At 42.9% G+C, this 24,807-nt stretch overlaps 1 protein-coding gene across 1 annotated transcript in view; it reads right to left on the bottom strand.

Annotated features, from left to right (window-relative positions):
• The window catches only part of LARS2 (leucyl-tRNA synthetase 2, mitochondrial), a 167,550-nt gene that overhangs the window by 37,592 nt on the left and 105,151 nt on the right, over positions 1-24,807 (bottom strand). The window contains exons 10-14 of the mRNA XM_021068636.1: positions 20,531-20,635; positions 17,609-17,724; positions 13,789-14,072; positions 9,962-10,060; positions 6,580-6,717 (exon numbers count right to left, since the gene is read on the bottom strand). Of these exons, the coding sequence (XP_020924295.1) occupies positions 6,580-6,717; positions 9,962-10,060; positions 13,789-14,072; positions 17,609-17,724; positions 20,531-20,635 (742 nt within the window). The remainder of the gene's footprint in view (positions 1-6,579; positions 6,718-9,961; positions 10,061-13,788; positions 14,073-17,608; positions 17,725-20,530; positions 20,636-24,807) is intronic.

The raw sequence follows: 24,807 nt of genomic DNA, 5'->3' as shown, positions 1-24,807 counted from the left end.
GTGATTCTCCTCTCATGTGAGGCTGACTGGTTTACCAAAACACCTTCTATAAAGAGGTATAATGCTCAGAAAAGAGTTTTCAGAGGCTCTTGTCACCTGGATGTGATTTAACAGAAGTAACTCTGACAAGTGTACAGAGAAACAGAGATAAGATGACTTTCTTTTGCACCTTCTTCAAAAAGGTTAGACTTCTGAGTCCTTAAAATAAATTTCCCTCTTTTCTGGGGAAGAGAGAGGGTAAGAGCATCGAAGAGGATCTTACCATCTTGTCAAGAATTACAAAGATATATCACATAGGTATATTTCCATTTATACCATACAGCTGTCCCTTAAAGTTGACGGTAAGGCAAATTTCAGGTGTACCTCAAGACTTTGAAAATTAGAAATTAATTTTGTTGGGTTTTTTTGTTGTTGTTTGTTTTGCTTTTTAGGGCCGCACCCATGGCACATGGAGGTTCCCAGGCCAGGGGTTGAATTGGAGCTACAGCTGCTGGTCTACACCACAGCCGCAGCAACACCAGATCTGAGCCGGGTCTGTGATCTACACCACAGCTCACGGCAACGCTGGATCCTTAACCCACTGAGTGAGGCCAGGGATCGATCCTGCAACCTCATGGTTCCTAGTCAGAATCATTTCTGCAGTGCCACGATGGAAACTCCTAGAAATTAATTTTGAATAGAAACAAGTCATATCTAAAACTGTATTTTAAAACTTTATCAAAATCCTACAAAACCATTTTTCTCCTTAACTAGTTTTAAAACACTGTAAAGAAATCAGAAAAGTAGCTGGGGCCATCCTATTCCTTAAAATAGTTGGCCATTGAATAATTTAATAACTTGTTCATTACCTTGACAAATAATTATCCCAAAACTGAGAAATGTGTCCTACTGTTAAGGAGTCAGAAATCATTCATGGTCTTTGTTTCTACATCTGCATGGGAAGGAAATATTTCTCATGTTGTATTTGGTCTTTGAACTTAACCTCTATCCATCTCTCCCTATATCAAGGAGAACATTTCCTTTGAAGAACATACACACACACACACACACACACACACACACACACACACACACACACACACACTGGAATACTACTCAGCCATAAAAAGGAATAAAATTTTACCATTTGCAGCAACATGGATGGGCATGGAGGGCATTATGCTAAGTGAAATAAGTCTGGCAAAGACAAATATTATATGACATCACATATGCGAAATTCAGAAAATACAACAAACTAATGAATACAACAAAGAAGAAGTGGACTCACAGAGATAGAGAACAAACTAGTATCAGAGGAGAAAGGGAAGGCGGAAGGGGCAAGATAGGAAGAGGGATTAAAAGGCACGAACTATTAGGTATAAAATAAGGTATGAGGATATACTGTACGGCACAGGGAATATAGCCAATATTTTATAATAACTATAAATGGAGTACAACCTTTAAAAATTGTGAATCACTACGTTGCACACCTGAAACACAATATTTGCACATCAACTGTATCTCAATAAAATATTTTTTAAAAATACTCAGCAAAAAAAAAAAATTTCAGAAAGTTCCCAAAAGCAAAATTTGAATTTGCCACTTATGGGCAACTATTTTACATACCATTTACATTGTATTCAAAGCTATTTTCATAGCATATATATTGTATTAGGTATTATAAGTAATCTATAGATGATTTAAAGTGTATGGGAAGGTGTGTCTGGGTTATATGCACACAGACATCATTTTTCACAAGGGACTGGACCATCCCATTTGGTACCCACAGGGGGTCCTGGAACCATTCATCCCTGGATATTGAGGGATGGCTATAATTTATTTACCTGAAGACTACTGCTATTAATATAGTTAGTGTCCTTCTGATGCAGGTCAGTTTATTTTTATACATGAAAGTCCCTGGGACCAATGAGAAGAAAATTATGTTAAGCACTTAATTTATACCTTAAATTGGTTTTCTGTACAGAAGACTTTTTATCTGCTGTGCATGCACAGAGTGAGGGAGAAGATCTGAGGGTGGGGTGAAGGGAGGGAGCTTTCATTGTGCCTCATTTTAAAGAAACTGGCTTTTAGTCTGCATTACAGAATTTATTTAGGCAATGTATTTTTTTTTTTTTTTGATTTATCAAAATTTTAAAAACACACATTCTTTGACTCAGCATTTTCCAGTGTCTGGATTTAAGCCTTATAGATATGACCCTGAATAGCTGCCAAGAATATAGAGGGTTGCTGGCCCCCCTTTTTTTTTTTTGTAATAGCAATTGCAAAAATAGGTAACTGCTTAAATAAATGATGGTGTATCCATATGATGGAATACTATGCATAAATTAAAAGGAATGGGAGATTTGTATGCTGATTGTGGAAGGAGCACCCAGATATATTATTAAATAAAAAAAGCAAAAGACATACATATATATACATATGTATATATACGTATACATTATATATATGTAACATTTTAAAATGAATATATCAATAGAAATATGGAGATACGTAAAATATTTTTCTGGAAGAAATTAAAAGAAACTTTTAATGAGTTAAGGAAAAGGGTAAAGGGTGGGGAGCAGGCAGGGAGATTTCAATATTCATTTAAAAATTTTAAGTTAAGGAGCTCCTTGGTGGCTCAGTGCATTAAGGATCTAGTGTTGTCACTGGTGTGGCTTGAATAGCTGCTGTAGCAGCATGTGTTCAATCCCTGGGCTGGGACTTCTGCAAGCCTAGGGCATGGCCAAAAAAAAAAAATTTTTTTTTTTGGTCTTTTTAGGGCTGCACCCGTGGCATAAGGAAGTTCCCAGACTAGGGCTGAATTGGAGCTATAGTTGCTGGGCTACATCACAGCCACAGCAACACAGGATCTGAGCCGCATCTGTGACCTACACCACAGCTCGAGGCAATGCTGGATCCTTAGCCCACTGAGCGAGGCCAGGAATTGAACCACGTCCTCATGGATACTAGTTGAGTTGGTTATTGCTGAGCCATGACGGGAACTCCCCCCAAAATTTTTAAAATCTTAGGCATGTATTACTCTTTTATTATTTTTATTTTTTTGTTAATATGAGGTATCTGGAGAGGGAGATAGTCACATACTTTTTTTCTTTTTCTTCTCTATAATTAAATAATATTCTAGAGGACACTGTATTAAAAAAACTAAAATACAACAAGAACTGAAAAAAAATTCTAGTTATGCTCCAGGCAGTATGGCAGACAAGAAAGTCTGAATTGCTGACCTGATAAAAAACCAGAGAAAAGGACACATAAATATTAAAAAAAAACAAAAACAAAAACCCAAAACATTTTAAATGTATCACTGAGCCGGCAAACTCTAAGAAATGAGGCAAAAATAAATGTATTTTCAGACAAAAGAACTAACAGAGCTTCACTGGAGAACATATTCTAAACATATATTTCAGATAGAAGGGGAATTATTTCATTTATTATGATTATGATTATGATTATTTTAGGGCTGCACCCTTGGCATACGGAAGTTCCCAGGGTAGGGGTCAAATCAGAGCTGTAGCTGCCACAGCAACGGGGGATCCGAGCCACGTCTGTGACCTACACCACAGCTCATGGCAACGCCGGATCCTTAACCTGTTGAGCGAGGCCAGGGATTGGATCCCCATCCTCATGGATGTTAGTCAGGTTCATTACCGCTGAGCCACAATAGGGCTCAGCATTAATTATTTCAGATGTTAAGGTCAGAGGTGAAACAAGAGCGAGAAAACTATAGATTCAATGCAATTCCATTTAAATCCAACAGATAGTTTTGTGGAATTTAACAAGCTGAGTCTTAAATGCACATGGAAGGACAAAGGCCCAATTATAGCCAAGATACACCTAAAGACAAAGAACAAAGTAGGACTTCTCTCACTGGATATTAACACTTGTAAAATGAAAATAATGACAGTAAATAACTGGCAAAGCAAAAAGCAAACAGACCAATGGATGGAATAAAGACCATAAATGTACCATTGCATATATATAAAACTTGATTTATTTTTTTTATTTTTTATTTTTTTGTCTTTTTGTCTTTTGTCTTTTTGTTGTTGTTGTTGCTATTTCTTGGGCCGCTTCCGCGGCATATGGAGGTTCCCAGGCTAGGGGCCGAATCGGAGCTGCAGCCACCAGCCTACGCCAGAGCCACAGCAACGCGGGATCCGAGCCGCGTCTGCAACCTACACCACAGCTCACGGCAACGCCGGATCATTAACCCACTGAGCAAGGGCAGGGACCGAACCCGCAACCTCCTAGTCGGATTCGTTAACCACTGCGCCACGACGGGAACTCCATAAAACTTGATTTATAATAGAGAGGGCACCACCAATCAGTAGGCAAACAGATAGACTATTCCATTAAAGGTACTAAGACACTAAAAGCAAAGCCATAACGGAAAAGATTATAAAATTTACTATGTTAAATTTAAAGTTTCTGTTCATCAAAGAGACCATAAATAAGCTAAGAACTAGTAAAAAATATTGCAATACATATAGCTGAAATCAATAAAAGACAATTCAGAAGAGATAAGGGCAAAGGACACAAATAGATATTTAATGGAAGAGGAAACATAGGTCCATAAACATATTAAAAACATCCTAAGGAGCTCCCATCATGGTTCAGTGGTTAATGAATCTGACCAGGAACCATGAGGTTGCGGGTTCTATCCCTGGCCTTGCTCCGTGGGTTAAGGATCTGGTGTTGCTGTAAGGTGTGGTATAGGTCGCAGACATGGCTCAGATCCGAGTTGCTGTGGCCGTGGTGTAGGCCGGCGGCTATAGCTCCGATTGGACCCCTAGCTTGGGAACCTCCATATGCCGCAGGTGCGGCCCTAGAAAAGACAAAAAAATAAAAACAAAAAATGAAAATATCCTAATTTTCGTTAAGTAAGCAGCGTCATTATATTCAAATTTAACTCACAAAGTGATTCATTACATAATGAAAAAAGTTTGACAAAATTTTAAATGGTGGATAATACAGTCAGCCTTCTGTGTTTACGATCCACGGTTGGTTGAATCCATGGATATGGAACCAACAGATATGGAAGGCTGACTACAGAACTTGAGCATCTGCAGATTTTGGTATCTGTGGTGGGTGCTGGCTCCCACCCGCCTCGGATTTGCAGGGATGGCTGTACTGTATGTTGTAATGACGAAGATGTAGAGTGATAGGAACCCTCACCTCTGCTGGTGCGAGTGCAGGTTTATATAACCAATTTGGAAAACAGCCTGGCATTCCTTAGCAAGGCTGAACCTGTGTGTACCCTATCATTCAGCAACCCTACCCCAGGTTGCACCCCAAAGGACTGCTGGCACGTGTATGTCAGGAAACATGTGCGAGGATGCTCAAAGCAGTTTTGTTCATAATTGCACCAAGTAGCCCAAGGACCATTAATGGTGGTATGAACACAGAAACTGAGCTCAGTGTTAGAAATTCCACTCATTTAATGGAACACTAGATGCAGGAAGACAGGAAGCAACTCCATGCAGCAACATGGAGGAACTCCCAAAGATGCTGAGCCAGGGAAGCAAGAGAGAACACGAGGAATATGATTCTACTTATATAAAGTTCAAGTGGAAATAAACAACACATATTGTTTAAAAATATATAAAGAAGTATTAAGTTTAAGAAAAGCAAGAAAATGAACAATTCAAGATTCTGGAGAGGGTTATCTGGGGGGAGGGGTGGTGGTGCAGCAAGAGGGATGATTTCATCGGGGAGCGGCACCCTAGATATCAAGGGGTCTGTAATACTCTATTTCCTAATCTGAGGAGGGGGTGTATGGATGTTCTTTTTATTTTTTAAACTGTATAATACATTAAATATATATTATACACAGTGACTATATCTAGTCACTTGTGATGAAACATGATGGAGGATAATGTGAGAAAAAGAATGTGTGTATATATATATATATTATATACGTATGACTGGGTCACTTTACTGTACAGCAGAAATTGATAGAACAATGTAAATCAACTATAATGGAAGAAATAAAAACCTAAAAAATAAATTAAAAAATATATTATACAATGGCATATTTATATGACATATATATGATATATTTCATAGGAAAAAAGCATACATGCACACATCTTCCGCAACATAATGGGGTAATGTAGACCAACAGGAAAAGAATTTATCAATGGATTTACAATGTGATTCCCTAGCTTTTAATCTATTATATACTTTTATCAGGGATAGATCAAGGCAGGATCAGTCAAGCTTAGAAACAGAGCTTACACAGAGGGGCCAGATGATAAGCATGACCTCACATGATAAGCTATAAAAAACTATAGAACATTATGAACTGCTCCTTTCTGCCTCAGAAGCAAGAATTTCAATTACTTAACTCAGCTAATCAGAGAAGAGCTGAAGGGAAGATCCTAGGCAAACACTCTGGGCTAGAACTGACAAAGCCTTGGAAATGGACCTCCAGTGGTTAAGGCTGACAATGACCTCTAAAGGGTACTTGAAAAATACAGTTCTTCTGTGTATATACGCACACTGCTTCAGAAGAAACAACACCCACTTTTAGTTGCTGTTCAGGGAATTGAATTCTTTCTGCAAAGCCGTGCAAATGCTCACCTGTGTTTGACCATTTTTTGATCGTGGCAAAAATGACTAAAGAATCGCGCATAGAACAAGTGCATGACGGCATGCTCTTTCCCTCCGATATACAAATCCACAGGCATCCAGTAATCTGCCAACGCTGTGCTGAAAGGGCTGGGGGGAAGAGAGAGGGTCACTTGTAAAAACCTGCTTCATCACATTGCATAGATTACACAGACTGAGTATAATTTGCATATGCCCTGAAATAAATTGTTAGAGAAAAATAGTGATTTTCTTTTTCAAATATAGTAAGAGGGAAGTTTATATAGCAAAAGGAGAAAAAAGTCAGATCAGGTCACTGTTAATTTATGAAATTTATAAAAACTGTTTCAGAAGCCATTATTGACATATTTTAGCAAATGTGATTTTCACATAAGAGTGAGGACAAGAAAAAAGAAAAACACATCAGCAAAAAAGGTATTTCCATATAATGCATATTTGAATATCTGGATTTATCTTCATTTTTACTCCCCGAGACAAATGAGATTTTTGAGTTCTTACCAATAGAGGGCAATATGGCATTTACCACAGAGATTCTCACGCAGACACCGAATGTTCATTTTAGAACAGAAATTCAATCTTATTTTTTTAAGTAGCCTTAAAATGCAGAGAGATAGAGCCTGTATATGCCTCCTGAATGCAGTGAGCATACTTAGAATAATTATTGTAAGACAGCGCAACTCTCCCTCACCTAACAGACACATTTTGGTCAATACAGGTCCTAAATGAAAGGCTTCTTCACTGGAACCATCATTCCCCAGGCCTAATGGATGCTAGGGAGGAAAAGCAATGCCACTCCATTTTTCTCGATGGAGCGCGCGCGTGTGTGTGTGTGTGTGTGTATGTGGTGGGAGGTGACAGAAGCAGTGTGTACTGGGGACCGACTTCTTCATTCCCAAGGTAAAGGTCTCTCTTGAGATTATCCAATGAAGTAATAAGCCTTTGCCTGCAGGGGATCTGCACTCCATAGCTTCACATATTTGTGAGTCTTCCCCACACCTCAAGGCACACTTTCCCCCAGAATGGACGGGACTGGCTCCAGCTCAGGCTAGAAGCAGGAGTCAGGCACCAGCAGGTGGGCCTGGCCAAACACCATGTGTCTGCATCTTAATGCAGCTTCGTTTTCTCTTCTCCAGTCACTATGCCAGAATCCTGGTAAAATTTTTTTGATTTGTTTTGTTTTGTTTTGTTTTTTGTCTTTTTGCTATTTCTTGGGCCACTTCCACGGCATATGGAGGTTCCCAGGCTAGGGGTTGAATCAGAGCTGTAGCCACCGGCCTACGCCAGAGCCACAGCAATGCGGGATCCGAGCCGCGTCTGCAACCTACACCACAGCTCACGGCAACGCCGGATCCTTAACCCACTGAGCAAGGGCAGGGACCGAACCCGCAACCTCATGGTTCCTAGTCGGATTCATTAACCACTGCGCCACGACGGGAACTCCTGGTAAAATTTTAAATAACGTTTCTTCATGAAAAATGGCTCCCCAGAAAAATCTAGAAGCTCATTCAGGTGATAGAAAAGCAAGGGAAGTCGAGGATGGTACTTGGCCTGAAAGCAAGTCTGAAAGAAACTGAGGAGTAAGATGTTGAATGTAACTATAGTCTGGAACCATGAGGTTGAGGGTTCGATCCCTGGCCTCGCTCACTGGGTGAAGGATCTGGTGTTGCTGCGGCTGTGCTATAGGCTGGCAGCTATAGCTCCGATTAGACCCCTAGCCTGGGAACCTCCATATGCCTTGGGTGTGGCCCTAAAAAGACAAAAGACAAAAAAAAAAGTAGCTATAATCCAGATCTATAATCTACCCTGGAAGCCACCTCGTGAGAATGCAAGCCTGTGCGGAAACTCTTTATAGTGTTTTATGAGGGAAATGCTGTGATATAAGGTGTTCCCAAACTGAGGGCTGTGAAGGTTGCAGGGTGGATCTCTTGCTAGTCAAGGGCCCCATCACTAAGACAGTTGTCATCTGTAAGAAGGTTTCCCCTTGAAGTGTTCTGAGAGGCGGCTGGCTGGATTCCCCCTGCATTCTAAGCCTGCTCTTCCTAAATGGAATGTGCCCCCCAAAAGCCCTTTCTAGAAGGAAGACCCAGAAGAGGGGCCCCTCTGTGGGTTAGCGGGGCCGCCCTGCTAGCTTCCCACAGGAGCAGGTACCTCGCACATCCTTTCTGCCTCTGCCGCCTGCTATTTACTCTGGATCCCACTCATTTCTGCACAGCCTGAACTCAAATCACAGAATCGCAGTGCTGCCAGGTGGGCAGGGGCACCTGTCTCCCTGGAAATGTATTATCTTACAGCCAAGGAAGAAAATGGAGGCATTTTTATACAGGGACCATGGGGTTTCAGAATAATTGTTCTCCCACGGACAAGAGCAAGCTGGCAACATCTTTGAAGCACAGTTTTCTTTTGTCCTCATTTTCTCTTTACTTGTCTACCTACTGCTTGCTCTCTTTCCTTTATTTGTTTTGTCAAAGAAGCATATGCGCATAGCGGAAAAAAAAAATCAGGTGGTAATAAAAGACGTGCAATTTAAAACTGTGGTCTCCAGCCCCCTTTCCTGTACTAACCTTCCCCCGGGCCCCCACCTGGCCCTTGGTCACTTCTAATTCTTTCAGATGTCTTTTCTGGCGATTACTAAAACAATGTGTTTATACTCTTTGTCCATTTATCAAATTTGGAAATTATCTAGCAACTGTACGTGCTAAGAAGTCATGCTTCTCAGCCCTCTCTCGCGCTCTGCCTCCTGCCCTCCCTGTACAGTTACATCATTGTTTTCAGTTAAGTAAATAACATTCTGTCCTTACGGCTGTGTGAGTGTGGTTCACCACAGGGCCAGGGAGGGTATGACACGAGCATGTCCTACCTTTTTTTGTCTTTGACCCTTCCTATACCTGCGATTCACCTGGCAGTGAAGAATCTAATTTAATAACAGAATACACTGCCTACAAGAGACAATTTCAAGAAGCACAGCTGACCCACAGCTTCCAGCAGTTCTGTCTTTGGATCCACTGGGTGTTCATGACAGCTCACGCTCTCCCAGAGGTGACAGAGCAGAGAGGCCTCCCAACTTGGGACACTCTAGTGACAAGCTGGGCTTAGAGCTTCCAGTGAACCTTTCTCAAGCTGCACTGGGGTCTGAGGCTCTTCCTACCCAATCCTTCTGCCTTCACTGTCTCCTTTCACAGGTGTCAGACCTGCATCTCAATCAAGGGCTCTTCCAAGATGCCTGCTCCCTCATCTCTTTATTCCAAAGAGGCACTTCCCCCAAGAAACCTCTTGCCCATTGAATTCCACCTCGCTGTTGGCTTCATGGAAGACCTGGACTGACACATGCTCGTGCATTCAGCGGGGCATTCTTTACCTCTGAGTGTTCTGAGGGTCGGTGTATCTGAAGTAGTACCAAGCAGAATCAACAAAGGTATCCATCGTGTCTGTCTCTCTTGTGGCTGCTCCCTTGCACCTAAGAAATAAATGAAGTTCATCCATTGGTTTCTTTTTAAATATTAATGCATTTTCCACCAGCTTCTGAGAATGCTATGAACTAGTATGAATGTAAAATGTCATAAGAACAATGCCACATCATGAAAAAGACAATTTAGGGAACTGACTTTTTGTACTGTAGAGTACATGATGCTTTAAAGAAACTCACAGAATAAAAATGTAAATCTTCAACAATTAAAAGCCCTTTTCTCTATTTATCTGAGTTTAACGTGGTAGAAAATTTAACACCCTCAAAGGACAAGACAGGAATCTTGGTCTCTTTTGCACATTAACTTCTATTTTAGGCTTGTCAAGACTGCCTTCAGCCAATGCCTGCTGTAAGATGCTTATGAGGCAGATCAGTTTATGAAGAGAAGTTGAAAACCAAATGTAGTGAGATATTGGGCTGAAAAATGAATTTGGGTTTTTTCCAGTTCTAACTCTTGTGTGAGGAAGTGGAATTCCACCACCTTAGGAAGATAAGTCACCCCTTGGGGGCCCAAAAGCAGAGCTGTATTGGAGCCAACTCATACCAGCTTTGTGAGAATCAACTGCTGGGGCCTCTTTGCAACCCCGGGACAAGTGATGCCACGTTAGTAGTTTGAAATGAGCTCCTGGCAGAGGTACCTATAGCCCAGAAATAGGCCAACACTGCTGATCAGAAGCCCCTCTCTAGCACTACCTAAAGGATGGTTCCTTACAGAAGAGTGAAATTAGCCCTACTGTTCAAGGAAATGAATGAAGGGAGATGCTTGGTGTGTGAAAGGTTCACAAGAAAATGCAATCCTCATCCTAGGAATGCTGACGCCTGGGGAGGACTAAGGTTCAATAAGGGCCCAACTGCTGAACCAGTTTTGAGACATACTGGTAGGGTGATGGGCCTGTGGGATTGGAGCCAGAGGCCACAACTAGGAAGCCAGGAGAGGATACCCTTAGCCACGCCTGGCCAAGGAGGGTGCTTGGCTCCCCTGAAGACCCCTTGAGGCATGGATCAACAGTGGATGGGGTGATCCAGCTATCAATAGCTATTAGCAGGGACCCTTTGTGGCCGAGAAGCCACAGCAGGAGAACACAGCTCAGACTCCAAGCTCTCCCTTCTGAGGAACGGAAGTGGGACCAGCCACCCTTCCAAATGCCACCCTTTGGGCAAGCATAAGTCCTAGTGGGTTCTTGGAGAATTTGAGTGGGATAAGGAGCCCCAAGAGGAACTGATGAACCTTCTGCTAATTTAGCATGAAAGGCACTGAGTCTCTTTTTCATTTAAAAATAAAAGGGTTGCTTTCATATGTTGCATCTGTGAAGCAGTTCTGACTGGCTCTCCAAATGTTACCAGAGGAAACAGCCACTTCCTACCACCTCCTGATTATTAAATGGAAGTGGCTGAGCAGAGAGCACTGGAGCTCAGTCTGGTGGGGCTCTCGACTCCCAGGGGCCTCCTGCATTTCAATCAGGGGGCCTCCCACTAGGAACAGTGGTGGTCCTTGGGCAGGAGCTTATCAGAGAGACCCAAGGAAACCCTAATCCTATTTCCTACCACCCAGGGCTGCTGTAAGACTCTGATCTCAACAGTGCATCTCCAAATTCAAGCTAGGTCTTTTTATTTGGAGAGCAGTCATCCAAAACACATACTATTTTGGGAAATAATTAGAAGATAAATTCGTGCACCTGAACAGGTTAGGAGGAAAATGCAGGATGCAAATGATAAAAGGACTTAACCTGGCTAAACTTGCCACGCTGATTTTCTTTTCAGTGGTCATGCTGGACTTGAAGACAACCAACAGACGTTACTGCTGACACTAAAAGCTGCATTACACAGAAGAGGCTACTTGGTAAGTGAAAGGGACAGATGATGGTGACGGTGACAACATTATTATCAATATTAGCTCCAAGAGTAATAATACTAACATCAGGTTAGGCACTGAGCCAGCTGCTTCACATGCATTATCTCGTTTAATCCCCAGTAACCACGGGGATTAGATCCTACTCATGTCTCCACTTAGCAGACGCGTTACTAGGGTTCAGAGAGGTTAAGAAACTGCCCAAGATCTTGGAGCTCCAGGGTAAGGGACTCGCCTCTGTTGGACCCTGGTGCCCGGGATCCTTACCTCTGTGCTACCCTGCTTGGTCACATAGGCTCAGTGGCTCTCAGCCCTCCGTGCTCATTAGAATTATCAGGGAGCCTTGACCGAGACCAAGGCCTGAGCTCTGCCCTCTAGGAACCTTGGGCCAAGGTAGAAACCTTATCCCCACCACCAAGGCCTTGGGCTGCTGCAACTGGCCAGCTGAAGGCCACCAACATCTCCGGCAGGGACGCCCTTTGTCACTGCTTAATGACAGCAAGGGTGTGCTATTTTCTCCTCTATCTTACAATGGCCCAGAGCTTCCCATGTTCCTGCCTACAAGCCCTATCTCAAATCTCAGAGCCTCGTGGTGAGGACCTTGGTGGACTGTTGGCAGTGCCAGGCAGGATGGCACTGTCATGTTTAGTTAACAGAATGTCTGCCAGGTGTCACTGTGCAGGGTTACACATGGTGATTCTCATCTTCTGAACAGCCCTTCAAGGGTGTTATTTTAGCTCCCGATAAGGGAATCAAAGCTCAGAGAGTTTTGAGTGATTTTCCCAAGACCACACAGCTAGTGAAGCGGCAGGGCCAGGACTTGAAGCCACTAGTGTCTGACTCCCTAGCCATGAGCTTGCACTACGTGGTTACCTAATTACTGATCCAGTTACTCAGCTCTGTACTCACAGAGGACTAAATTATCTGCATGCAGCTTCATCATGATCTATAAGACAGTGAAAAACAGCTTTTCCATAGAAGGAAGAAGGGAAATATTATAGCTTGGTATCTGTTACTTATTTGTTTAATCAACTGGCATGGTATCTTAAAAATCACATCTGAGGCATGCCAGTGAATTGACAGGCCAACACAATCCCTCTTGCACAATGAGAAGAAAGAAAATATGGCATGTTCCAGTACAATGAAGAATGAGACTCTGAGCAGATTCGTCGCCGTAGCTACTGCTCTGCTACTTGTGACAAAATCTCCACTGTCATCACAGTCGCTGTGTGGGAAATACTACGGCGTTTTCTCTCATCTCTGAGAAGCTCTTTGGAATATAAAATGGAGGAAAGTGGTCTTTTCCAAAGCAATGATTCAGGAGTTCCCATGGTGGTGCAGTGGAAACGAATCTGACTAGGAACCATGAGGTCGCAGGTTTGATCCCTGGCCTCGCTCAGCAGGTTAAGGATCCAGCGTTGCCCTGAGCTGTGGTGTAAGTCACAGATGAGGCTCGGATCCTGTGTTGCTGTGCCTGTGGCATAGGCTGGCAGCTGTAGCTCTGATTCAACCGCTAGCCTGGGAACCTCTAAATGCCACGGGTGTGGCCCTAAAAACAAACAAACAAACAAACAAACAAACAAAACCAAAGCGATGATGCAAATGTGTAGCTTTTTCATCAGTTGGATCAGATATGAATTGACATTGTTGCTTCCACCAGCTCAGAAGAGAGGAGAAGGTGCCCATTGTAGGGGCTGGGCTCCAGAACCCGGCCCTTTCTCTCAAAGGTCACAGAAGACCTACGCTCTCCTTTCCAGCCTGGTGGATGTCCAGGAGGAGAGGAGCAGCAGGAGGGAGGAGGAAGTGGACACTCCAGTAGAGTGCTGGGACCACAGACACGGCCACAGCTGGCAGATACGTGGTTCCTTACCTAGGGCAGGAGCAGTTCACCCACTCCGAAGCTGAGGCCAGTGGGGAGCCTCCCTTTCCGGTGAAAGAGGTGATGCTGGGCAAGGTCACCGGCAAGTCGTCCAGAGGCACAGGCACCGGCCCGCAGGCCGGGCAGTGGACCATGGGGATGGGAGTGCCCCAGTACCGCTGCCTCGAGATCAGCCAGTCCTTCAGTTTATCGCTTGTCACGTCTCCGCCCACTCTCTTCCTCCGGGCTTTCTGAGTCAGGGCCAGAAATGCATCCAGTCTGTTCATACCTGTGAACTGACAGGGAAAGGAAAGAGGTCACATTCCTCCCTAGACAGGAATGAGCTGCCGTGCCCATGTTGTCACCCTGGATTGCCGTTCCCGTGTGGTCTGTGCAGGGCCACATCATGCCTCTCTGCTGGGCCCTGGCTGCTGTTGCCTTTGTGGCCCTTTCTTCCTTACAAGAGGAGTAAAACATATTTTATGACTGTTGAATAAAACCGAATATAATTTTTGACCCCAAGAGGTCACTTTTTTCTTCTGATTTGAAAAGAAATCAATACTTCTCAGGGGGGCCTCACAGAGTACTGTGGGCCCTGGTTTGTGGCTCTTCTTATCGCCTCAGCCCTGCCGCACCTACAGAGAGAGGTGGGTACGTATCCACATTCAGCTGCCAGGGAACAACTGCATGATAGGTATTTTTAATGACAACTCCCCTGTTGGTGGGAAAACATCCAGAAAAGGAAAATTCAATGTTATTCTAGAGCAGAAGGAATCAGTGCAGACAGGGGAACAAACTGAGGCTGCAGCTTGAAGGACCAGAATCACATCTTTTGTATTTAAATGCTCCCTTGTGATAGAGTCAGCAGGGCGAATGCTGTCAGTGAAAAAGAGAAATTCTCTGTCACTGGGTGCTTTTCAGAGAACCAGACGAACGAGAACTGGGACAGTGCGGCTTGCAAAATGGGGCATGTGGGTACCCTCAAAGCGGTTCAATGCAGATGTCACACCTACTGTGACCCAGGCTTGTGCTAGGCACTGGGAGCATGAAGATAAATCTGATCTGCCCCTTGTCCTCAAGGAGCTTACAGCCATGAGGCATAAAGAAATAGGAAAGTACAGATCTGTTGATCAAAGGCCTTTTCTTTCTTTCTTTCTTTTTTTTTTTGTGGCTTTTCCAGGGCCGCACCCATGGCATATGGAGGTTCCCAGGCTAGGGGTCCAATCAGAGCTGTGGCCGCCAGCCTACACACAGCCACAGCAACGCGGGATCCGAGCCGAGCCGTGTCTGCAACCTACACCACAGCTCACGGCAATGCCAGATCCTTAACCCAGTGAGCGAGGCCAGGGATGGAACCTGCAACCTCATGGTTCCTAGTCAGATTCATTAACTACTGAGCCACGACGGGAACTCCAAAAGCCTTTTCATTAATTGTATGAAGTGTCTTGTGAAGTACGAGGCTCTCTACCAAGGAACCATGTACACTCTGGGAGGGCACTTCCATAGTCCCACATTCCCACTATTATACGATTATGGTGTGAGTGGTCACAAGCTCTCTTAAAAAGCTATCTTCTCCATGCATCACTGTTTCACATTCCAGAAGCTCATAAAGCCTTTCAACATCCATTCTCCTTCCAGACATTGGAAAAATTCCTTTTTCCTTGTCAGTCTAGGGCCACCAGAGGATTCAACAGACCACCTGAAGTTACTTGAAAGGAGCCAGAGAAGGTAATTAATGCTTAATCCTATCCTAAGGAGAGGGGGCATTTTCCTGGCCATTTCAGAAACCTAATTTTGGCCATGGCTGTCCTCTTTCTTGCCCTGCAGAGGGTTAACTGGGGCTCCTTTTATGGGCACCATGGCTTGGCCCTGCTGCACATGCAAGAAGCCTGCTCAAATATAATCTTAAAAAAGCTTTAAGCTTCAGTATCTTAAAGCATGACTCGTAGTTTGGGATATAATTTATAAGAAGTAAAGGCACAAACATGAGGCCAGAAAATATTGCCACTCCTGATAGAGGAAAAAAACCTGGCCATTCCCTTATTCTTCATGTACATAATATCCTATAGCCTGGAAGTCCCAAAACTGAAAAACCTGGATCTTCAGGTCTAACTGAATCAGGTCCAGCCAGGGTGGGGCCAGTAAGCGTCTCTCAGGGTCTGAGAGGTGGCCAGGCTGCAATCGCCATGTTAAGCCAGGCATTCCCAGCCCTTGCTGCATGTTAGCATCACCTTGGGGAGCTCTGACTACTCTTGATGTCTAGTCTCTGTCCTCCCCACCCCCAACCATTCAATCAGAATATCTGGGGTGGGACTCAAGCATCAGTATTTTTTTTTTTTTTTTGAGGATGCCTTAATTTATTTTTATTTTTATTTTTTTTACAGAATAAAATACATACATTTACACACAATTACATTCACACAGATTATTATAACATGGATCTTAAGAAACAGATTAAGTGACTCCCACTGGAGAAGTGGAATGGAAAATATGCTGAGACAAATAGGAAATTTATTCTATACTTTATCCCAATTTTATGGCTTTCATCTTTACTAGTTTTATCTATTACATTTCAATTTTTCTTTAAAAATTAGCATTATATTAAATTGTTATATTAAAGCATCAGTATTTTTTTGTGTGTGTGTGCCTTTTGTCTTTTTTAGGGCCACACCCATGGCATATGGAGGTCCCCAATCTAGGGGTCAAATCGGAGCTGTTGCCGCCGGCCTCCACCTCAGCCACAGGAACGCGGGATCTGAGCCTCATCTGCAACCTACACCACAGCTCACGGCAATACCGTATCCCTAACCCACTGAGCGAGGCCAGAGATCGAACCAGAAACCTCATGGTTCTAGTCTGATTCGTTTCCACTGAGCCATGATGGGAACTCCAAGCATCAGCATTTTTTTAAAAAAAACTTTCCAGATGTTTCCAAAGGGCAGCTGAGTTGAAGAAAGAGTGCGCTAAACCAGAACTCTCAAACTTTAACATGCATACGCATCACTTAGGGATCTTCTTAGACTAGGGTGGGGTCTGAGAGTCTACATTTAGAGGTGATGCCCATGCTACTGGTCCAGAGACCAGACTTCTGGTAGCAAGATTCTAAATCAGTGATTCTCAAAATGTGGTTCTGGGATGAGCAGCAGCCGTGGCATCACCTGGAGATTTGTTAGAAATACAAATTCTTGGGTCCCACCTGGGACTCCTGAAGCAGAATCTTCCAGCAGGGGGCCAGGCAGACTGTGTTTTAATAAGCTCACCCAGTGATTCTGGTGTGTGCCCAGGTTTGACCTCCCTCTCCCATCATAATTTCCCCCTCCCATCACCTTCCCTATCCCATCATAATTTCTGGCTTAGTTCAGTAATGGAGCCTAATACCACCTAGCAAGAAACAACTTTGACCTAAAAAACAAGACTCAAACTTCTCTACTGATTTCTAAAAATGAGTTAAACTTTAGTGTGGGGATAAATCAGTAATCTGTGGAGAACAGAGGTCTTTAAAAGGGAAAGCCAGTTTTGATCATCTATCACAAGGAATCCGTTTCCCTGGAAGGGGTCCTTTTTCTCAAGCAGAAGATTCCCCAAATAAAGTTTAATTACTTCGATAACCATATAATTCTAGGATTGGGTTCAACTTGGAGTTGATAAGCTTATAGTTCTTGAAAAAGAATATTATTTTGTTTTCATAGGTTAAGAAATGAGGCTGCAAGACCATTAGGTGGTAAAGGAATGGCAGGTTGTCACTTGCACCCCAGGGAAAACATCTCATGAAACTCATGTCAAGGTTATGACCTTAGTAGTAAGTTCTTAGGCCTAGGCCATGGGCACCGACCTCGGCAGAGTTGCTCAGTCTCTCTGTGCCATCTGGCGAGGTCTCGATGACTTCAGAGTAGGACAGGCCCAGGGATTGGGCTAAGACGGTATCCTCTGAGCTGGTGCTGGGGATTCCTGTTCAGAGGGAGAGAAAAGCAAACAGTCTCCTTGGCAAATGCCCAAGTCACAACATAACTGACAGTACTGACATCCCGCTGAAGCTTCTAATGGGAAACTCTATCTTTTTTAGTTACAAAAATTTTATAAAACCACATCATATTCACTGGGAAAATGGAGACCCAGTCTTGGAGAAACTCACCACCCTAACATAAGAGCTTGTCATATGGAGATTCCTTCCTGTGAGTCCTTTTCCTTTGCTTAGCTTATGTATAAAAAAAAAATAGTTGTAATTCCAAAACATACAGTTTGGGGGTGCTTCGGTTGCTTAAAAAGTAAATGACAAGCATCTGGGGAAGTTTCTCTTTGAATCCCCTCAGTGACAGAGGGAAGTGGCATCCCCTTGAGACACAGGCTGAGTCCTCTAGCATCTCCTAGTGCCCTAGGAAAATCCATTCAGTCAGGAAGTGGAAAGCTGGCGAGTGAATACACATTTATTCTTCAACCCGCATACACCCTTGAGGAGATGGAGTTGAACGTAAGTAAATCACTCATCTGGAGCACAACGCCGGCTGGTTCAGCTTCAGCTTTTCATAAAAAGAGAGTTTTCTGGTTGTTGGTTCTGTGAGCCAGGGTTTCTCAAGCTGAGCCCCACTGATAAATTCTGCGTGTTGTTGGATGTTGAACAGCATCCCAGGTCTCTACCTGGAGTCCTCCCCGCACCTCCCTCCCAACCTGTGTGACAGACAAAAATGTTCCTAAAATTGCCAGATGTTGCCCGGTGGCCAAATCATGCCTGGTTGAGAACTTCTGCTGTAAGGTCGACTGTCACACTTGGTGATGGACACAACACATCATGTGGCAACTGAGAGATAACACTAAGAGTAATGCACAAAATGCTTATGTCAGATTTCCATCAACAACCTCTCTGGAACATGCCCCTGAAAGGGTGATTTAACATTTGGGAGACACGTTTGAAAGCTCCTGGGTAAGATGGAAAGTGCCATGGTATGACAGAAAGTTCTGTGTCGTTCTAGCTGAGATTATTGATGAAAAGCATCTAATGAGGAGAATAAACTTGAGAATGGTCTTGAAGGACATGGAAGGTGAGGACAAATGGTAAGCAGTACAGATGGCTGAAACGTGTTCATGGTCGAGAAGGGAAAAAAGCCATTTACGACATTCCCAAAGTGTGTGGTTTGGAGTAATTTGAGCGATCTCTGAATGGAGATGCTGTGAACACAGAATTTATGGGACCACATAAAGAACGCCCTGGGCCACTGTGTCGGTCATGTGGGACTCAGCAGAATGTGAACTATTTCTAACAAGCAGGTGAGACGGTAAAGACACCACTTGATCTCGTTTACTTCTGTTTCTGCTCTTCCTGGAGGGCAAGGGCCTGGAACTTAGGAAATGTTAATTACAGAATTGTGGGAAATCAAGACCACAGGAAAATGATTTCCCATGCACATCCAAGAAAATCACAAACTTTCCTTTCCCTTCAGAATAGTGTGTCAGGACTTTGACTCAAAATGCCAAAAGAAAGAGAAAGCCATATCCCTAAGAGCTTCCTTTATTGTTTATCTTGGCTGGCTGTATGAATGAATTTTACCTATCAAAAAAAAAGGCATCAAAGTAACAGAGAGAATTATTTCCTTTAGGCAACATACTTCTTAGGTTTAAATTGTCAGAAGAGAATGACCGGAATGGCTTAATATCTGTTTTCTCTGTTGATGTTTTGCAAACCACTTTGTCAGAAACGGATCTGAGAATTGTGAGGAAAAAACATGATTTTGATGAGCCATGCTATTTCTTCTCTGTGTGGAAATAACTTCCTCTGCAGGTTTTAGCACTGTAGAGACTGGTTGGAATCTCCAGTAGGAAAATTGTAAAGAGAGACACTTGGTTCTACCCCAAATGGCACGTCTTGGACACAGCGTTTTGGACGGGTGTGTGACTAGGTCTCATTCTCTGGTTCAATGCTAGACTTCCTGTTGGTGTCAGGAGCTCAGAACTCTTAGGAATGAGTAAGGCTGCCAACGATATCCAATTTACAGCTCTAAGTAAGTCTTTGATGTTACTGTGTTTCCCTTTCCTGCACAGCTCAAGTTCACCTCCCCCACAAAGATTTCACCAAAACCCGGCCCACATGGTTTATGTCTACTCTGAACCCCCATCTCAGCAGTTGCTGTTGGTTCTACAAGTTCTGAAATTGGCTTTTCATCTGAATTGTGTTGTTCCCCACATCATATGTGCAAGTCTCAACTAGCTCTACTGGCAAAATCTGTGGACCAGAACTTTTTTTTTTTTATTATTATTCTCAGAAGCAACCAGCAAGGGTCAATACTTGCCAAGTTTTCAAAATGTGGTTTTTCAATAAGGGCTGATGAAGTGAAGGGGCATTCATTTTTACAAAGAGGCAAAACAGATCATGGAATCTACAGTCAGCTCTTCTAGGCGACTATTTTTTTTTTTTTTTGTCTTTTTGTCTTTTTTTGTTGTTGTTGTTGTTGTTGCTATTTCTTGGGCCGCTCCCGCGGCATATGGAGGTTCCCAGGCTAGGGGTTGAATCGGAGCTGTAGCCCCCGGCCTACGCCAGAGCCAGAGCAGCGCGGGATCCGAGCCGCGTCTGCAACCTACACCACAGCTCACGGCAACGCCGGATCGTTAACCCACTGAGCAAGGGCAGGGACCGAACCCGCAACCTCATGGTTCCTAGTCGGATTCGTTAACCACTGCGCCATGACGGGAACTCCCTAGGCGACTATTTTGATCTTAAACCTGCTAAATACATTATCCCGATTATATTTTAATGGCTACTTACCTATTTTTGCATCCAGAGAGCCCTCAAAGTCAGCTTTGGCCAAGATGATGACAGGGACCTCCTGCTGGGTGAGCATGTTCACAGCCATCACGGGTGTGAGGCAATCTGAAAATGAGAGCAGACAACTGTGGACGCCAGGCAGTCGGGACTCTGACACCATCTGAATCCCAGAGGAGACAAGTGAGAGAAATAAGCTTTAGGCCGTCTGTGTTTGGTGCTAATTATCATGGAATTTTTTCTTTGAAGGTATTAACAGATAATTCACACCAGTGAAGAAACACAGGATTAAACAAACACATGAAAGTATTCATTTCTGTTCCTAACCAAAAAGTGAAAATGGCATTTTTACTTTCTAGATGGTGGAGGAAAGACATTCTCACCACGCCCTTTTCCTTTTGAAAAATACCTCAAGTATAGAGCAGAATGAGAAACAACCTACGGTGCAACTAGGAGATAACTGCAATTCTAAACCATAACACTTAAAGATGGAAGTGGAGAGGAGAGCAGAAAATGACTGGGCAGAGAGGAAATTTCCAGACATACAAGGACAAAACGGTTCCTTCCCATGTACCATTTCTAAGGAGATAGTGGAGGATGTGGTCCAGAAAAACTGAGTGAATCAAAAAAGGACAGACATGGGATCCAGGAAACAGGATCCAACAAAGGAAAGGGGGTAAGGACATCTGCAGAGCAGAGAAGAGGAGTCATAGAATGACAGATGTTAGCAGAAGCCTGGAGAGAGACCACGTCAGATCTGAGCAGGACAGAGGGACCAGGAAGCATTTTAGGAAAAAAAAAGGAAACTGACAGATTATCTGATGGGTGGAATATGGAGAAGATTTGAGAGGAGTTTTAAAGAACTTCTGGGAGAGTGTGGGAAGACTTAGTTAGAAATTCAAAGAATTTCAATGAAAAAAATGAGGACATCGTGAACTTTGGGAAAAACAGTTACATAAAAAGGCAAATGTAATCATAGTATAGTTGGCTCAGATATGACCAATATTTATGTGGCATAATCAAACACTTAATTTGAAATCATGTGGTGTGTCATCTTAAACGAAGCCTGTTACAACTACTGCAGCCATACATATATGAATCTTCACCGAATACATGTAGGATTGGCAATGGAGACCCCAATAAAGTCTCAAAGGAAGAAGGAATGAGAGGTGGTAAACAATTAGTGAGTCCATTTGAGCTTTTGCAACATAAGCAATTAACAACGGTTATAACTTATGAACTATTACTATTTACACTGGCCATGTTCTAAGACTTAAATAACTATTTAAAATATGTTCTATATGGAGTTCCATGGAGTTCCCTGGTAGCCTGGTGGTTAAGGATCTGGTAGTGACACTGCTGTGGTGTGGGTTCAATCCCTGGCCTGGGAACTTCATGCTGCAAGTGAGGCATATATATATATTCAAACCCCAAGTTAAAATAAGCCTAGGAATTAAGATTTATTTTTCAAAGAAGTAAAGACAGGCTCTGAAGCCGGCTCTGATCTTCTTGCACTTTGGGTGTCAGGAAGCACAGGACAGAGTATGGTGGGGACAGAGTGATATGCAACCCAATGAATCTCCAGAGAAGAGGTTCAGCCAGCACCCTGGTACCAGGGCTGTGGACACCTGCTGCTGGAGCTCCCAAGTGTTGACACTCTCAAAGTGGAGACCCATATTTATTTATTCCACAAATAAATAAACCCATATTTCTTCCATGTGGTCCCTTCTCAAAGAAGAGGTGTACATTTGCAAATTCTGAAATTATGGTGTGTTCTTAGGTGGACGGATGATGGTGAGGTGTGGTGGAGTAAGAATAAAAGTCATTAGGCAGTGTCTAGAACAAGTGAACAGAGAGACAAAGCAGTGTAGGCATATGACAGACACACGGAGGTCTGTACCAGAGAAAGAGCCCGTGGTACACACTGCCAGTTGACTCCATATCTGTCTCTCCTTCTGACTGACCAACAGAATGTTTAGTTGGACACATGACTGCATAGCTAAGGGCAGACTCCTTTGCACTGCGTGTGATCATGGGGTAAGTGGAGAAGCAAATTCTAGGTCATGCTCTCAAAGCAAAGGAGCTGCCCTTCTTTCCCTTCATCTGCAAGGCAAATGAAATGTAGAACATCTTAGAACACAGGGATAAGGGCAGCGCCCTAAAAGGGCAGATCAAGAAGACAGAAGGGGCCTTGACCCTAACCACCTCACAAAGCAGACTTGACATACCCACTTTGCATTTCACATGGGCAAGAAATAAATTTGTCTTTTTAGTCACTGTTTTCCTAGGACTCTTTCGCAGCCACCAAGCTTATAACCTAAGTAACACGTTCCCAAAACAACTAAAAGCGGATGGGTAAAAGACATTCTATGATGCCACCATCACCCTCATTCCAAAACCAGACAGAGATACCACCAAAAAAGAAAACTATCGTCCAATATCATTGATGAATATAGATGCAAAAATTCTCAACAAAATCTTAGCCAACCGAATCCAACAACATATCAAAAAAATTATACACCATGACCAGGTTGGGTTCATCCCAGGTTCACAAGGATGGTTCAACATACGCAAATCAATCAGCATCATACACCACATTAACAAAAAAAAAAAAGTCAAAAATCATATGATCATCTCAATAGACACAGAAAAAGCATTTGACAAAGTTCAACATCCATTCATGATCAAGACCCTCGCCAAAGTGGGTATAGAGGGAACATTCCTGAATATAATCAAAGCCATTTATGATAAACCCACAGCAAATATAATACTCAATGGGGAAAAACTGAAAGCCTTCTCACTCAAATCTGGAACAAGACAGGGATGCCCACTCTCACCACTGCTCTTCAACATAGTTTTGGAAGTCCTAGCCACAGCAATTAGACAAACAAAAGAAATAAAAGGCATCCATATAGGAAGAGAAGACACAAAACTGTCACTGTATGCAGGTGACATGATACTATACATAGAAAACCCTAAGGACTCAACCCCAAAACTCCTTGAACTGATTAATAAATTCAGCAAAGTAGCAGGATATAAGATTAACATTCAGAAGTCAGTTGCATTTCTGTATACCAGCAATGAAATATTAGAAAAGGAATACAAAAATACGATACCTTTTAAAATTGCACCTCACAAAATCAAATACCTCGGAATACACCTGACCAAGGAGGTAAAGGACCCATATGCCGAAAATTATAAAACTTTAATCAAAGAAATCAAAGAAGATGTAAAGAAATGGAAAGATATTCCATGTTCCTGGATTGCGAAAATCAATATTGTAAAAATGGCCATACTACCCAAAGCAATCTACAGATTCAATGCAATCCCTATCAGATTACCCATGACATTTTTCACAGAACTAGAACAAACTATCCAAACATTTATATGGAACCACAAAAGACCCAGAATCGCCAAAGCAATCCTGAGAAACAAAAACCAAGCAGGAGGCATCACTCTCCCAGACTTCAAGAAATACTACAAAGCCACAGTCATCAAAACAGTGTGGTACTGGTATCAAAACAGACAGACAGACCAATGGAACAGAAGAGAACCCGGAAACAAACCCTGACACCTATGGTCAATTAATCTTTGACAAGGGAGGCAAGAACATAAAATGGGAAAAAGAAAGTCTATTCAGCAAGCATTGCTGGGAAACCTGGACAGCTGCATGCAAAGCAATGAAACTAGAACACACCCTCACACCATGCACAAAAATAAACGCCAAATGGCTGAAAGACTTAAATATACGACAGGACACCATCAAACTCCTAGAAGAAAACACAGGCAAAACACTCTCTGACATCAACATCATGAATATTTTCTCAGGTCAGTCTCCCAAAGCAATAGAAATTAGAGCAAAAATAAACCCATGGGACCTCATCAAACTGAAAAGCTTTTGCACAGCAAAGGAAACCAAAAAGAAAACAAAAAGACAACTTACAGAATGGGAGAAAATAGTTTCAAATGATGCAACCGACAAGGGCTTAATCTCTAGAATATATAAACAACTTATACAACTCAACAGCAAAAAAGCCAATCAATCAATGGAAAAATGGGCAAAAGACCTGAATAGACATTTCTCCAAAGAAGATATACAGATGGCCAGCAAACACATGAAAAAATGCTCAACATCGCTGGTTATAAGAGAAATGCAAATCAAAACTACCATGAGATACCACCTCACACCAGTCAGAATGGCCATCATTAATAAGTCCACAAATAACAAGTGCTGGAGGGGCTGTGGAGAAAAGGGAACCCTCCTGCACTGCTGGTGGGAA

This window comes from Sus scrofa, chromosome 13, assembly GCF_000003025.6.
Source record: "Sus scrofa isolate TJ Tabasco breed Duroc chromosome 13, Sscrofa11.1, whole genome shotgun sequence".
In the NCBI taxonomy this organism is placed as follows: Eukaryota; Metazoa; Chordata; class Mammalia; order Artiodactyla; family Suidae; genus Sus; species Sus scrofa.
Note: the sequence above shows the minus strand (reverse complement) of the source record. Positions and strands in the feature narration are given on the sequence as shown.